The following is a 16,520-nucleotide window of genomic DNA, read 5'->3' as shown; positions in this document are numbered from 1 at the left end:
GCATATTCAACTCTTTCAGGGAAGTCATTAGATGAAAAAATACACCCAGGATGTAGACAGTGCAATCACATGATCAAGTCATAAGGATGGTATCATGTGATGTCTCATTGTAGCAGTCCTTTGTTTCCACTCCTCAATTTCTGTTAAAACATTTGGCTTTTTACATGCTGGTCCCCAGAATCATTAGCAATGGTTGGCTCTTGGTTTAGGACCTGTTTTTTTACAGGCCTCATGTTCCACACAAAAATCTTTCACAGATACCCACAGCTTAAGAGCTTTTTGAATAGGAGGGAGGTAGATTACAGTTTCTGAGAGAAGTTTTCACAGAAGCAGAATGAAGCAAGAACCCAGAGAGCCCCACTGCCTGCAGCCAGCTGTGTGCTGCACTGCTATTTGATGAGGCCCCACTGTTTTGTTATAACCCCAGCAGACCCTGCATGGAGCCAGCAGTTTCCCTCCGCACAGGAAGGAAAGGGAATCACCCATCTTCTGAAACGCCAGGAAAATATTTCTTTGTCATGCAAGCAGCTCAGGCTGACTCAAAGGAGCAGAGATGGTTAAGCAGCACTTTTCATGGACAAACACAGCAGGAAGGCCCAGAGTTCAGGGTGTCCCAGCCTACAAATGGAGAACACCTCATAGCCTAGTGCAGCTGAGGTTTGTGTGTCCCCCTTCTATCCCTCCCCTGGCTCAGACAGGCTCCTCTGCCCTACGTGAGGGGCTTTGGCAAATCCTCTTTTACAGTGCATGGAGCCACACTGCTCAAGGCCACTACAGTGGATAGTGGAGAGTGGAGGAGCCTCCAGAGGGACAACAGAGGGACCCCATTACTGACCACATAGCATTTCAGGCAGGCTGCTTCCTGTCCATATTGGAGCAACTCCCTTTCTGAAGAGCTGTGCAGCCCTTGAAAGGACCTCACAAGCTGGAGAGGTGGGCAGCAAAGAACAATCAGAAGTTCAACAAAGGCAAATGCAGGGTCCTGAACTTGAGAAGAACTTCACCTGGGGAGAAACAGCCCCATGCACCAGCACAGGCTGGGGATTGCCTGCTGGAGCAGCTCTGTGGAAAAGGACCTGGGGATCCTGGTGGACATTAAGCTGTTCCTGAGCCATCAGTGAGCCCCTGTGCCCAAGAAGGCCGATGGGATCCTGGGGTGCGTTAGGAAGAGCATTGCCAGCAGGTCAAGGGAGGTGATCCTGCTCCTCTGCTCAGCCCTGGTGAGGCACATCTGGAGTGCTGTGTCCAGGTCTGGGCTGCTCAGCTCAGGAGAGACGTGGAGCTCCTGGAGCAAGTCCAGAGGATGACAACAAAGTTCATTAAGGAGCTGGAGCATCTCTATTATCAGGAAAGGCTGAGGGAGCTCAAGGTTGTGGAGTCTCCCTCACTGGAGATATTCAAGTACCACCTGGACACAATCCTGTTCTATGTGTTCCAGGATTAAACCAGATGACAGATTGTGGGCCCTTCTAATCTTACCCAGTCTGTGATTCTGCAAAGAGAAGGGTAGAGGTGTACTGGGTGGGTGCCCAAATTCAAGAGGACTTTACTCTTTAACTGTGGTCCAGGTTAAACACTGTTTCACATCCATCAACCACAAAGCCAGTGGTGTTTAACTAACTAACCAGCATACAGATACTTTTTCCCAAAACAAGGTCAACAATGTACAGCAGCCCTGACAACTTCTCCCAATACTAATACCACCCCACAGCTATATTTGTGCTTTTAGGCTCTTTGAAATACTGAGATCTTTCATGACTCACTGTAAAAAGCCAGCACTTAGAACCAGCTACCATCAAGTCATCAACACCAATTTGACTTCATCCTATTTAATGTCTGTTTCATTAAACAAACAAACACAAATTTGGCATCATTTTTTTTTGTTTGCCTTTACTCTGATGGATCACAGCCCTTGTTATAAAAACATGCTTAATAAAAACAAATTGGAAAACTAAGGAAACTCATAAAAAGCTCTGATTGTGAAGAAAAGCAGGGAAAAGAGCTTAAGGAGGAAATACTACATTTTTCTGTGATGCCAGCAGAAAGAGGCAGTTTATAAAGAAAACCACATAGTGGCAGGAAATAAATCCTTGAGACTGAATTTGGAAAAACACAAATTAATGCATTTATGGAAGAAACAGCAACACAACATGCACACCTAACACAAAGCAGAGATCCAGTAAGGCTGACAAGAGTTCTAGAACAGATAAGACACAGAGAAGGCCAATATAGCTTTGAGGACACATTCTAAGCATCTGATACACAGGAAAACTGGAGGGAACAGAGATATGGAAAGTATGACAAAACTCAAAGGGACATACACCTTTATTACTATTTATCGCATCTGTTCTGCAGTCAGAGTTTTAATCTCCAGTCAATGAGCAGGGGTCTCATTTCACATTTAGATTAAAAAATCCATGAAATAGGTAATATAGATGAAGGTGGGGTAAAGCATCACAGCTTTGTGCAGCTACGAACACAGTGAATCCAAACAGAGCAACGGACTTGCTCATGGAGAATAGAGAGAATATGGGAGGGAGAAGACTTGGGCAGCAAAAGACAAGTTTGTTAAATATTCCTCCCTTAAATTAGGTTTGAGCACAGGCTTCCAAGGAATACAAGGCTTCACACCAGGTGGATTTCAAAGGACACTGGAAAGCACCACTGAGGCACACATTAAGAAATGGCACCTGGGCAGAATTTCATTATCTAACAGTGCCAATTTCCAGAATTTGTTTGTTTGTTTCTGGGCCAAATCTGCTTATATGCAGTTTATTGCTGCTGGATGAAAACAGAGACCAAAAATGTTTTTCGTCATGTGCACCCTGCTCTTGAACCTCATTTGCCTTCAAAATCAGCTATGAAAACCCACTTGCTGAACACAAGGTCTTCTCTGACCCTTCCCTAACCTTAAGAGACCAAGCTGCAGTGCAAATGTGTCCTTTTCCCCCATGACATAACATGACACAACACAACACAGACTCACATTGCATTCCAGCCAGAGGAAGAGGAAGACCCCACTTCCATGAACCTGGTCTCTCCTCTGAGATGTGTTTCCAACCTGACACACAATATACATGTGACAGATTCTCAAAATGAAATCTGTGTGGCTATCCATATGTGCACAAAGAGGGACCCTTCATGACTTGTGTTTATACTACAGCATTTCAACATCAGTAAAACAGCAAAAAGGCCTCAAAGAGGACTTCTGTACAGAAATGGATTTTAATATCAAAAAAGGCCACTCTGATAATTTAGTCTCACCTCTGGATGACATGGTTCACTGAAGTGCACAAAAAGCTCCCTTGAATGACACCCATTTATAACCGCTTTCAGGTTGGTTTCCGCTGTTAGGTATGAAAGTCTGAGGGTAAATCAGAATGGGAACCTCGCTTCTATCCATGCATTGAGACTTTCAAGAGACCTCTCTCACCTGTCATCATTTCACAGATGGGTATGACTGTCCTGGGGGAAGCTGTGCCTACACCAGACATTATCCTACCTTGCACTGTTGGGGAGGCCATATTTAGCTCTTAGAAACATCTTCTAGTTCCTTCCCACACCCACATTTTCTTCATTTATAAAACCAGTGAAAACAAATCATGCTTCACCCTCAGTTTTATAGAGGGCAGCTCAGGACCTCTCATTCCTTCATGGAAAGAAAATTTCTTTCTGTACAGTTTCCATTATTTATTAGCTGAAGGTCGAGGGAGAAATGGTATTTATAGGATGCCTAAGGCCATGCTCACTATAAAACAGAGTAAGTCAATATAGCTACAGCACAACTCAGTGGCCTGTTGTGCAACATTTTTAAAAATGTACTCTTGCTTTACAGCATTTGAGAATATCTCCTCCCCAACACCAGCGAAAATACATTTATGAGAGCTATAGAGCAACAAGATTGTTTTAATCGAATCATTAACATGGGTATGCAGTTTTCTGCCCACATTCTGATATTTAGTCCACATCCTGACAAGATCTGGGATTTGTATAGACTATTCTCCTGAAAGGTGTTGAGTGACTTTGTGGACACTGGCCCAGCATAAATTCACTGTAACTTCAGCAGATCTGCACTCACTGACTGATCTGAAATCCCCAATGTGATGTGGATACTATTCTTTCCATTTACAAAGAGAAAAACCATTCAGAACTGAATGCCAAAAGTCTCCTTGACCTTTTCTACTTAAAGAAATGGAAATGAGACAGAATTCCCACCTTACACCATATTGGAACATCACCTGACCAGAGATACAGCTTGCTCAAACAAAACTGACTGAATGGTATATGGCATAGCTCTCATAATTCTCATGAGACAGTCCCAGTGAGGAGAAGCCTTTAACCTAGAGCATCCACTCAGTGTGCAGCTAGGGCACTCAGGACTTGGAATCACATACACTAGAGGTATTTGGGAGTAAGAAACCACCCACGCCTTGCTTCCCTTGCTCTCCCTCAAATGTATTCTTACAAGAAATGTACTTCTCACGTGAGAAAAAGAAATCTCAGTGCAGCCTTTGTAGAGCTCTGTGCACCTACTGGCATTCTTCTCAGCACTCAGAAACAATGCTAGGAAGTCAACCAGACAGTCACCTGTCTACAAGTCTGTCGCACCAGAAAGTAGCTCCGCACTGGAATCACACTACTGGGGTTTATTCATATTTTAAACAAACCCCAAGAATTCAGCCCAAGACAAGTTAGGCATACTCAGTAAAAAGTGTTTAAACTGGGCACCCTGAAACTTACTTGCCAGCGTCCAAGAAAGGCTAATAAAGGAATCACTCCCAGAAAACAGAAAGCTGTCTTGAGTGAACAGAAAATCAAGGCTGCCTGAAAAGAAAGCATGAGCTTTGCAGCCAACTCAGAAGTACAGTGTGGTGCCAAGGTCCTCATATCACCTTTTAAACCCCAAATCACCCCAGATTCTGAGGGGACTTTATTCAAGCACACAGCTTCATCCAGAAGGCACTGGAGACAGGTGTTTTAGCCTGTGTGTGTAAGGTTTCGACCTGTAATCAACGTAACAAGCACCAAAGCTCCCCTGACCTTAACTGACTCGTTCCTTCTAAAAAATCTCCTCATGTGCAACCAAGTTCTTCTGTTTTCAAAGATTGCCTACAAGAATCTTTCTTTGCACTTTCAAAACACAGGAGAGGTAAGAGAAGTACCAGTAAGAGAAGTCTACAGTGTTTCCCTGCAGTAGAAAGTAGGAAACTACTCCAGGTGACATCCTGAAATTCTCAGCCCTGAAAGAAATGCACCGTACAAGCTTTCACTGAGTTGCATCACTTAAAGCAGCCTACCTTGCCCTCCAAGATACTGGAGACCTCCAAAACTCTAAGTGCTTTCTTCCTCTGGTCTGACCAGACAGAAACATGCCTTATTCTCCCTATTTGACTTCAACCACACCCCCCCACCCCCCCGCCTTTCACAGGTTTCTTAGAACCCCAACTTTCAGAGACTTCTGCTTACATCAAAACTACCTTTCTCAGCACCAAAGCCAAGCTCTAAGTTTCCTCAATTGTGCAGGAAAGCCTAACATAATTCAACACTACTCTGAGAGATCAAAACCCAAAAATAAATAGAAGAAACACATACCTTGGTAAGAATCTGAGGTACAGCAACCTTCAGATGATCACAACCACTCTGAGGTGCTGGCATAGCTTATGAACAACTGGGGGAGGACTGTGATACCACCAGAATTATCTGGGACAGCAACATTAGGAGGAGCCAGAAAAGAGCTATTTCACCCAAAGTGGCTGTATTCTCATATCAGTCCAGTGCTCTTTGCTTCTCTCTTATTACCTTAAAATGCAGACAAATTTAAAAATAAAAACAAGAGACTCTGAAGTCCATCCCCATCTGATCTAGACACTAATGAGGGAGGCTTTTTCCACTGGCACCGATTTTCCATTGTGCAGCAAATACAGCCTCTCCACCGTCCACGTGTCAGAAACAAAGCCACTTCTGGCCTGATGCTTTCCATATGAAACACTAGATCCCATCTTTCTTCTTCCCTCTGCCTTCCTCCTTTCCATACTTAATTACTCACACAACAGCTGTAGTAGGTTGCAGATGAGCAGACTGCTTTCTTCAGAGCAGCACAAATTTTCCAGGCTGACACGGAAGGCAAAAAGAAAGGAAAAAAAACCAAAACCCCAACAAAAATTATTTAGTATTTTTCACCAGCTTGAAGCAGGTAGCAAGCTCTGCAGGGCTGGCACACTTCAAACCACTGCACAGCCACAGGAAAAGAACAAAGCTCCTGAGCTACGCAGCCCACCCTGCACCCAGGGATGGGGGGCACCTCAGATCCAGAATCCAGCAGTAAGCCAGAGGTGCCAAGGCAGGGCAAGTGCACCGATGCTGAGCAAAGGAGGAGAGACCAACAGCTGCAAGGAGACAAGGAACACATGGGACTGCACTGCTTTTGTTCATCTTGTGTATCAACAGGCCTTTCTCTTGCCAGGCCCTTCTCTGAGGAAAGGAGAGCAGGCATTTAGGTAAGAGTCCAGAAGTATCCAGAAACTGCTCAGGCATCACACGGTGTTGTGGATGCGGTTCTCCAAAGGTGCAACAGTTACAGGATGAAGTCTGGATACCTTTGACTAGCCAAATTGCTAATAACTGGGAAAAATTAATCAACTTTTAGGGGCACAAGACCTGAAATGAAAAGCTAAAATTGACAACAAAGTAGAAGATGTCAGCCAAACTAAATCTCTCACACTGAAAAGTGCCAGGCCTTCAGGAAATTCTAAGAAGTACAACTCACTGAAAGATTTCTACCAAACATTCTCAGGAAAGAAATACATTCTTGTCCAGTCTTTTATTGGAATATATATTAATTTCTGAGTCAACATGCTATCCACTAATATGTCACACATCCAAGATGTAATGTGTAAGGGCTTGAATCAAGACACGGAGTGACTCAATTCTGGGACTCACACCTAAGTGCTGTGATGTGCATTTTGGGTGTAAAAAGCAAGCAGACGGGAGTACCTCTCATGCCCCTTCTACTCTGCCACGCAGTGCACAATTTTCACCGTGGCCTTTGATCACTAGAACCTTTGTTTTCCTTCCAGCCCTGGTGGAAAACAAAGGCAGGCGATTAAAGGCAGTCCCGTACTTCTCCCCCACTAGCACAAAGCAATTCAGCACAATGCTGATTTCCCTCCTGGGCTGAAGGCAAGTCAGCAGAAATTGCAAATGTTCAAAACCCAGGAACTTTCCTTATGCATCGAAGTGGACTTTGCCCACTCAAGAGGCAGGATTAAAACCAAATGCCTAACACCTAGCAGTAGTGAAAGCATTTTTAAAATCCAATTTACTTGTCCTGACACATGCCTTTTTCCTCACTGCACAATCTAAATAAACACTTATTTTCACTATGATTCCCAGTCACTTCAGTTATACCAGAAGAATGCTGCAGTGACAGAGCTGCAAAGGCAGAAGGTGGGCCAGATGATCCTGTCCAAAAACCACAAACCTGTTTCCAAGGCTTTTTGGATTATCCAGGTGGAGATACTTCCATTGATTGCAGTTTCTTTCAGAATATGCTACCTTACAAAGGTCATTTATGGTCAAACATCAACCCTATGTCAGCATCCCTTTAAAACTGACCTTCTGAGGCTACAGGTTTAAAGGGCAGGATTTATAAATCAAGATTCTAATTGGAATGTCTCAGAAGAGCCTCTCACAAGCCAGTGTCCTTCTCCTTTGCATCCTTTCCCATAAATCACGCTGTCTCCCAAGCTTGCCTGTGTCACTGTCTACTTCTCTATCCTTTGCAGAGTAGGAGCTGTTGGCCCCATGTATGATTTAAACTCCAGCTTTGCACTCAGGTCCACAATACTGGGAAATAACAAGAGGATTAGGAGATGTGACACATCGCCTGTAAGCATCATGCTCAAAACTACTATAACAAGTAAGTATGGTTGGTGGGCCTTCAGCAAGCATAAATTACATGAATGTCTTACATAAATGACTCAGACTCTTTGCTGTGTGTTGTATGTACTACACAACTCCTAACAGTCCTCCAGAAAGTAATACATGTAATGAATACAGTTGCACTGAGTGGAAATGCTTTGGATTGGAAAGGATCAAGCAAGAACAGGGAGTGGATGGGTACCTGCTTCAAAAGGATTAATAGCATCACAGCAGCTTAATAAATCAGAGTTGATATATTAAACCATTAAAAGAAAAAAAAATTAAATGCCTTCTGCCCAACCTTCCTACACTCAACTCCTCCTCCAACCCCTTTTAGAAACTTCAGAAGGGTCAAATCAGTGCCCTGCACAGGTTGTCACAAAGACAACCCAGACCTCTGGGAAGGGGTATTTAAGCTTACCTTTCAGAATCTTCTTTTGATTTTTTTCAGAGGCAACACCACACCCTGCCAAGGACTTCTCTGGTGGCTGGGCCCACAGCTGCAGAGGGGCTGGCTGCCCACGTCCCCACAGCCTCACACAACCCTCCCCTGCCCCAGCCACCGTGCCCAAGCACCACAAACCCAGAACAGGAATCCCCACTGTAGCATATCAGAACACAGGAGTTGCCAACGCATCTTGTAACTGAAGAACTGAAAAGCAGAGGTTTGTCCTGATTAAATCCAAGATGTCTAACTATCTTTGAGCATAAAGGCTGAAACATGAACTCACAGGCAGCTTACTCTCAGAGGCAGCCTAACAACCTGCGCAGTGAAGCAGTCTTCCTCACCAGCTGCTGCCAGAACAGGAATGGTAAACACAGCCTGATGACCAAAGCAATACATGAGCTTCTCCTGATGTACACACCTATAAATGCCACAGTACTTCCATTTTCTTAATGCTGCTGGAATCGAGTAAGAATTAGAAATCTGAAATTGTTTGGTGTTCTTTTGATAATGAAAGACAACAAAACAAATCTTCAGTGGCTCAAATGCAGAGAAAGTATAAAAGAATATCAAATTAAAAATAAAAGGTCTGTGACTTTAAAAACAATCTCAGTGTCTTGGGAACCAGGCACGATTTTTTAACTCACAATGGCAATGTTTGGAGGAGGCTCTTTTCCTGGCAGGTTTGTTTTGTTTGCTTGCTACAGAATCCGCTGAACTCTGTAGTTCAAATGAATCCACGCTAATTTTGACCAACACAGAAGCACCCATAGTACAAAAAGGACATGTGGGGAGAAGAAATTCAGTAATTCAGGTGAGTAATTCCTGCAACGTCAGTCTAAAAGACATCACAAAAATGGCACTCCCAGCTCCTGGAGCTGCCAGGAGTTTGGAAGTGGTGGGGCCATTGTAGATGTAGGAAATGGACAGGTGGCACTTGAGAGTCCAGGGAAGCAGAAACAGGAACTCAGCACTACTCTTGAAAACACCTTTATTAATTCTCAAAAAATTCAGGTTTAGCATCAAGAAAGAAAACCACCATCAATTGCAATGCCTGGGTGTAACTTTTACTGAGGTTTTGAGCATGATGATCATTAGTCTACAATTTTTCTTCCCCTTTGCAGAATGTGACAAACTTGATAGGAGATCAACCCACTATTAACCCATTGCTTAATGTACTAAACAGCAGTATTGCTCAGTCAGTGAGCAAAATCCCTTTGCTTCATTAGGACAGCTGCAATCAAGGTCGTTCGCATGCAGCTACAATCAAAGAGAAGCAGCCAGCTTCCTTCTTGCTTCCCTATAATGTTTCCTAACTCAGAATAGAGAAACAACACACTGGATATTTCTCAGTGAAGAATCATTTGACAAAGCCTCAAAAAATTCCCCAACAATATCCAGAAGATACCATTTGCCTCAACCCTGGAGAGCTTAAGTATGAAATTACTATCTGGAACTGAAAACCTGCCATTCCAACATGGAATTATCACACTGCAGACTGGCTATGTATCATGATTTTCATGTAGCCCACTCTAATTTATGCACTGCCTATTCAGTAGGACACACAGGAATGTACCGGCTTGGGGGAGGGTAGATTTAAGCATCCCAAGCAAGTAAGAGAAAATATTTTCCAGCTGAGTACCCACATTATGATTGTGCATTGCTTAAAGGTATTTACCCCATTTCAAAATCACTTGATACAAGTCATTCACATAATCTGCTATTTTAAGATCTATAACATGGATTGTGAGACTCTATGCTTTCAGAATGCCAAGAAATAATCACTTTTAACAATCGATTCTATAATTAAGAAATCATGTAACAATAGAGACAGCAGTTTCAAGTTTATCTTTCCTCTCTTTGTCCATTTTTTTCTGTAAGGTGACAGGAGCATGCTTTCAGCCCACAGAGCAAGCAGAGGGACTGCAGGTATAAATGGAGTGGCGTTCAGAGTCTGAAATACACTGCATTACACATGTGGCTGTTCTTGGAAGTCAACCATTTCTGAAAGTTATTCTCAAGAGGCATGATGTACTATAAGCACTTAAGAAATGTGTTACACTGTGACTGGAACCAAGATGAAATAGCAATATTAAAAGAGATGGTTTAGTTTATGTAGTGGCCAACTATGCCATTAAACTAGAACAATGGAGACGATGGGGAGGCAGGAATGTTCTTCAGTGTGATTTATTCCTTTCCAGTAGGAGTGGAAATTTTTCCTATAGGCCTGAAAATGACCCCATCTGCCAAGCAAAAGTCAGCATTAAGATATAAAAATTCTGCTAGATTAGTCACCTTGGGATACTCTGCTCTCACACAGCACAGGAATCTCAAAGCCCCCTTCCAGAATGAGTCAATACTCAGCCTTCAGAGCTCCACAAAAACCATTAGGCCTTAACATTGGTGTTGTCAGTCACTTCAGAAAGAGGGAAACTGAGGCCTGAAGAATTGATTAAAAACAGGCAAAGAAGGCTATATGAAAGGATCAACAGAAATACAAAGGCTTCCTCCATCCTATGCTTTACAGGAAATGTGCATCTTTCTTGAAAGGATCATTGTTTGCTGCAGCTGAGAGCAGCTGGGTCAGTCAAGGCAAAAGGAAATGTTATCAGCCAATGGTTATCAGCAAACAATATAATGCCATTTCCACTTCTGCCAGCCAATTAGACCTGTGCTGCCTGCTGACAGATGTGGGAAAGGCTATCTCCTCCAGAATAAATGAGGGTTTGGCACCTAAACCCTGCTAGTTTTATACAGCTGCAACAACTACACATGATGACTCTGTGCATCCACCTGCTCTTTGTGCTCCCATATTCTGACATTATGGGAACTACCATGCTAGAGACTGCCCTACGCTCTCCATGAATATGAAAACAGCCCCAAAATATCTCCTGATCAGACCCCTGCTTCACAATAAGACAGTGAGTTCTGCGTCCATCAAGGGGCCTATGGAGGACAATAGGGATGTTGAAAATGTCACCCCTAGGAAAAGGCTTCTCTGATTAAAAAAGATGTCTTCTCCACCCTGATTTTTCAATGACCCCCTAAATGACATTGTGAAGGCCCAGCAGGAAGAACAGAGTAAAGTCCCATGTTCACCCCTTCAAAATTCTCAGCCCTGCTCTCCCCATCTCTGCAGCCTGGCACACAAAGTGGAACCACGTGCAGCTACACAGGCTATGCTCCTCAGTTATCTCCCTCAAAAACAGCCTCCTACCCACTTCCTTCCTCTGCAGAGTAATGAGGCACTCTTCAGCCTCGTGCTGCCTCTCCCAGCAGTCTGGTTCCAATCTCAGGGATGCCACATGAGACAGCCACCCCAGAGCAGTGGCATATGTGGCCAGAGGTCCTCCTGCAGCAGCACAGCAGCCACGCAGGTGCTGAAATCTCCCCCAGCCCTGGCCCTGAACTGCAGAGTCAGCTCGCAGGGACAGAGAGAACTAGGACGGTTCAATCAGAGTCAGGATGAAGCACCAGGCAGAAACACGAGGTACCAGCCAGCTGACTTAGAGCAAACGACTCATTTCCCGATGCACACAGCCCACCTCTTCCTTTAATCTCTCCTCAGTGCCACAGAGGCTCAACATTGCTGGCAAAGCTAAACAAAGTTCTCTCTCCTGATGAAATTGTCCTATTGATTACTCATTAGATTCTGATGTCCCCACTCCAAGAAAAATCCTCCTGACCTCAAAAGTGTTTTGCCTGAAGGAGCACACCCAAAGCTCAGAGAGGAGCTCAGCTTTTGTTGCCTAAAAATCAAGCTCTCCCTTCCTAACATGTGTTTTTAAAAAAAATCAAACACATCACAGGTTCATTTCCAGCTTCCACTTTGGATATTTCCACTTCCACAATGCAAACTATGTCCAAGGTGGAATAAGGGTTTCTTTGTATTTTTGCCTTTTAAAACAGAAATCTACACAAAAGGAGATAATTTGTTCCTACACAAAATCTGTTTGTTTTGTACATATTGCTGGGTTGCACTCATTCAGCTCCAACACTAATTGTCAAAAGCACAGATACCAAACTTGCTCACGTTCCTCTTGCTGTGGGAAGGAAAAATGAGAGATCAGCTGACTGTGTGCAAGCATTTAGCAACCTGCCTGTGCTGTCAGTGCCCTCTGTGAGTAATGGGTGTTTCACAATCCGAAATACGAGCAACTGGCCCAGCTGTATATTCCTCAGCCAGCAGCTACCAGACTGTTTTCCAGGCTCAAGAGAAACTGAAGACAGAACTGTGTCAATGCTTTCACACCAAGGCATGTTCTGATTTTCAGTGGGGCAGGTGCATCTTCCACGGTATCACAGTAAACATTGTTTCTCAGAGCAGGACCTGGCACTGACTAGCCTCTGCACATCACGCACTAGTAGCTGCTGATCACAAAACTGGAGCTCACAACACGATAAAGAAGCTTGTTCTTAACCCACACATCTATTTTCCCCATCAACCCCTGCCTTTTTAAGAGACTGAAGTAATCTCCTGGGGCACTGCTTTGCTGCTGGGAGGAGCACTGCCCTGGAGCCTCTGTAACATCTTTGGAGCAGAGGCAAGACTTGTTCAAGTGTTTTCACTCAAAATTAAAGCTGCTGTTTCCCACTCATAACACATCCCATAGGGATCAGTCACTACCCTGCCAGCTCTCTTCCCTGGAGTCTCAACTACAGCCTTTAGTTTTAAAGGATACTTTAGAAACACACATATTCTTTGCCTCCAAGTTGCTACAGTTTGCCTAAAATAAGTAAATCTCCAAGACCTGATTACATTGCAAGTGATTTAGAAGAATCAAAATGGGGTCTCTGTGTCAGTGGGTCTGCCAAGCTTGTGTAACAGCATGGTCTCTGCACAGCTGCTCCCACCACTGACACATCAGTTTTGCTGCCTGTTGTTTGCAAGGAGAGCCCAGGCAGCAACAGGGGAACAAACTGTAAATACAGGATACATTATGAAACATTGGGCACTGGTTGCAGGATATGAGAGGAAATAAGGGAGAACATAGCAAATTATTTTCATACCTTCTCTTTTCAAGCATACGTGGAGAATCAGTGGGGTTTAACCAGGAGCATGACTTTAAATTCTGCAATGGTAACAGTGGGATTGGGTAGGTACATGCTACTGTATAAAACAAACTGCTTCTCTTCCACACATAAAAGAAGGCAGAAGGAGACAGAGTATCACTCGCAGCACTGCCTGAAGCATGCTGGCTATGTCAACACACTATGTCGCTTTGGACTGTTTGGACTGTTAGTAATATGCAACCGATCCAACAACAATACTATGAAATATTTTTTTTTAAATTAAATTATATTAACCTCTTCAGTTTTAATTAGCATGTTAAAAATATAAAAGGAAAGCAGATGTGACCATCATGGATGTGTGCACTGAATATTAATAACAAAAAAGCATCCCCTCCCCCTTGGAGGATAAAGCAAAGTTGGTTCGGTCATTTTGCAAAATAAACCCTGAATGTGTTCATCCTGTAGCTGACAATAAACCTCTGCTTTGTGTGCACACACACACAAAGCTGAAGCCAAAATGATTTTACTATGGTAAACCTTTGAAGATCCAGCCCAGGTCCAGCTGGCTGACAATGCTACAGGCTGAATACTCCCCAGCTCTGCCATCCACATTCCTACCCCTACACACTTCTAAGGAAAAATGAAATGAACATCCCAAAACTGTCACTTACTGGAGACCTAACATGAGCTACCCTTACACTAACCAAGACTCAGGTAAAGGCTGGCAAGATGAAATCCAGTGGCTCGTTATTCTCACACTGATAGTGCCACGGGTCCGTGCGCTGCAATAGCACCACATGTCATCCCAGCCACACTCCACTATTTCTACCCACCAGCAGATGTTTTTTTTTTCTTTTAAAGAGACACCAGTTTCCAGAATTTCATGGGGTGTATCACCTCCACCAGAAAATCACATCAAGAAACAGGACTACCTCACAACGTTCGGTCATACATAAAAAATGCAGTCTTTCCTTTTCCCTCAATATCCCAGCTGATAACTATTTATAGTTCACAACTGTGTATTTTATATAGCTCTTCTCTGTAACCTACTCTTCCCCTTGGTCTTACTTGTATTCATGCTACCAGTCATCATTTTAATGCATTTATAATACTTGATTTCCATCTTTATCCTTATTCTGTCTGCATATTAGCCCTACAGTGCCTCAAAACATACTGGTTTACTGGAACCAGCCTAAGGCGTCATTGTTTCAAGATAGCAAGAAGTGTGCGTTTCTACTCATCCTCCAAGAAAAAAAGGGGGGGAAAAAAATAAGGTAAAAAAAAAAGAAAAATAAGTCACATTCCTAGTTACTGAACTTAGCCTTAAAGCTTTTGCTAATGCTTCCACATACCTGCCCACCCTCCACGTCCGACTTAAGCTACGATTTTTATTGACATATACTAATTACCTGAAAATAAGAATGATCTATTCCATTTCCACCAGCTGCCAGTTGTCAGCACTGGCTAGAAGTGAGCAGGTTTGTTTAAAAGAACAAAACAAAAGCAAAAAAAAAATAAATCTAAACTCAAAAATAAAAGAAATAGTAGTCATCATTAAAACAAAACCCTAAAGATGCCACCGGATCTCAGGTACTGTCGGGTGTGCTCGAAAGGACTGAAGGCAGACAGATTTGAATGGACTGCTCAGTTTGTCACGGTAAAAAATACAGAGATTTAAAGGTCTACCCACGCGGAAAAAAAAAAAAAAAAAAAAAAAGAACCACCAAAAACACCCAACCCTGAATTAAAGAACAAAAATAAAATAAAGTCAGAAATGCAGCCTCAATGCATCGACTGTCTGCGCTTAAGAGATTTACAGGAGTAATTTAAATGATTCACCTGCTGCCAGTTTTCCTCCAAGGATGGCAAAGCTGAGAAGTAGCCGGTGTCGTGGACAAGCTGGAGTTCCTGGAATATACTATAACTAGCCAAGACATCCATGCTGCTGCTGAGCAAGACCCTTTCTTTCTGCTTTTGTGTGTGTTTGTTTGCTCGGGTGGGGGGTTGTTTTTGGTCATAAAAAAAAAAAGGAGGAGGAAAATCAACCAATGATAGATCCAGCGTCCCTTTGGCTTTGTTTTGTTTCAGTCACACTTTAAAAAAAGAGAGAGAGAGAGAGAAAAAGGATCAGCGCGGAGGGACAGCGAGGTTCGGGGGCCGGGCCGAGGAGGACGAGCGGCGCCGGCGCGCACCGAGCACCCCGCGGCCGCCGCACCGGGGCACGTCCCCGCCGCGCTCCGCGCAGCCCCGCGCCGCGGCCATGCGCGCTCGCGACCGCCCTCCCCGCCGCCCCCTCCCCTCTTTATTTTCGGGACACCACATCCCACATCCCGCCCCCCCTCACGCCGCTTCCCTCCCCGCTTCCCTCTCACCCTCCCTCAGCAAGCCCCGCCCGGCCCCCCCCCCCACGCGCGCAGCCGCGCGGCCCCACTCAGGCAGCGCGTGGCCATGTAGGGTAAACGGCGGGGCGGGAGGGGCGGGCCCGCCGCGCGCCTGAACACGCTGCGGCCCAATGGCGGCGCCGCTCGATGCGCGGGGGGCGGGGCCTCAGTGCCGGCGCCGGCGGCGATTGGCCGGCAGCGCTACTCCCGCCCCTTCCCCGAGGCTCGCGAGGCGGCGCGCGGCGAGCTATTTTTAGGGCGCTATATAAGAGGGCGGTGAGGCGCGCGGTGGTGGCAGAGCGCGGTGCGCTGAGGGGCGGCGCGGGGTGTCCGCGCTCGGGTTGCGGGCGCCGGGCGAGCCGCGGCCCGGCCTGAGGTTGCCCCGCAGGCGGTGGCTGCCGGACCCCCCTTCCCGCCTTTCCTGCAATCTGTGCACCCCTCTGCTTCCCCCTAGCCTCTAGCGCTCGGTACCCCGGGGTTGAGGATAGCCAGACCCGTCGCAGATGAACGGGGAAAGATGTGCGGCTTATGAGGGTGTTGGAAAGGAGTAGGAGTGGGAATACACCCCGAGCCGGAGCCGCCGGCATCAGGAGCACGTGCACGGTGCCTGTGTGGGCGGACCGCAGGAGCCCGGCTTCTGAGTGCCAATCCAGCCAGGCCGTCCCCAGAAATGCACGTGCACTTACTAAGGCATCTATCATGGCATTTAATCAGGCTGAGATGTGGGCTGAGGCCTCTCTAAGTGCTAGTTTGGGTTGGCT

General features: G+C 45.1%; 1 protein-coding gene across 6 annotated transcripts in view; it reads right to left on the bottom strand.

Annotated features, from left to right (window-relative positions):
- The window catches only part of KLF7 (KLF transcription factor 7), a 63,915-nt gene extending 48,023 nt beyond the window's left edge, over window positions 1-15,892 (bottom strand). For 3 of the 6 annotated variants that reach the window (XR_015289158.1, XR_015289160.1, XM_023930860.2), the window contains exon 1: window positions 15,218-15,658. Coding sequence is in view for 3 of the 6 variants with exons in the window: in XM_023930860.2 (XP_023786628.2) it covers window positions 15,218-15,319 (102 nt within the window). In the remaining 3 variants the exon portion in view is untranslated. Of the gene's footprint in view, window positions 1-15,217; window positions 15,659-15,750 lie in introns of those variants that run through there. The other 3 variants (XR_015289159.1, XM_086897339.1, XM_086897340.1) reach the window with 2 other exon arrangements.
- Window positions 15,893-16,520: the final 628 nt, after the last annotated feature.

The sequence above is a fragment of the Cyanistes caeruleus genome, chromosome 7, assembly GCF_971803275.1.
Source record: "Cyanistes caeruleus chromosome 7, bCyaCae1.hap1.1, whole genome shotgun sequence".
Classification (NCBI taxonomy): Eukaryota; Metazoa; Chordata; class Aves; order Passeriformes; family Paridae; genus Cyanistes; species Cyanistes caeruleus.
This window is presented reverse-complemented; position numbering and strand designations above follow the sequence as displayed.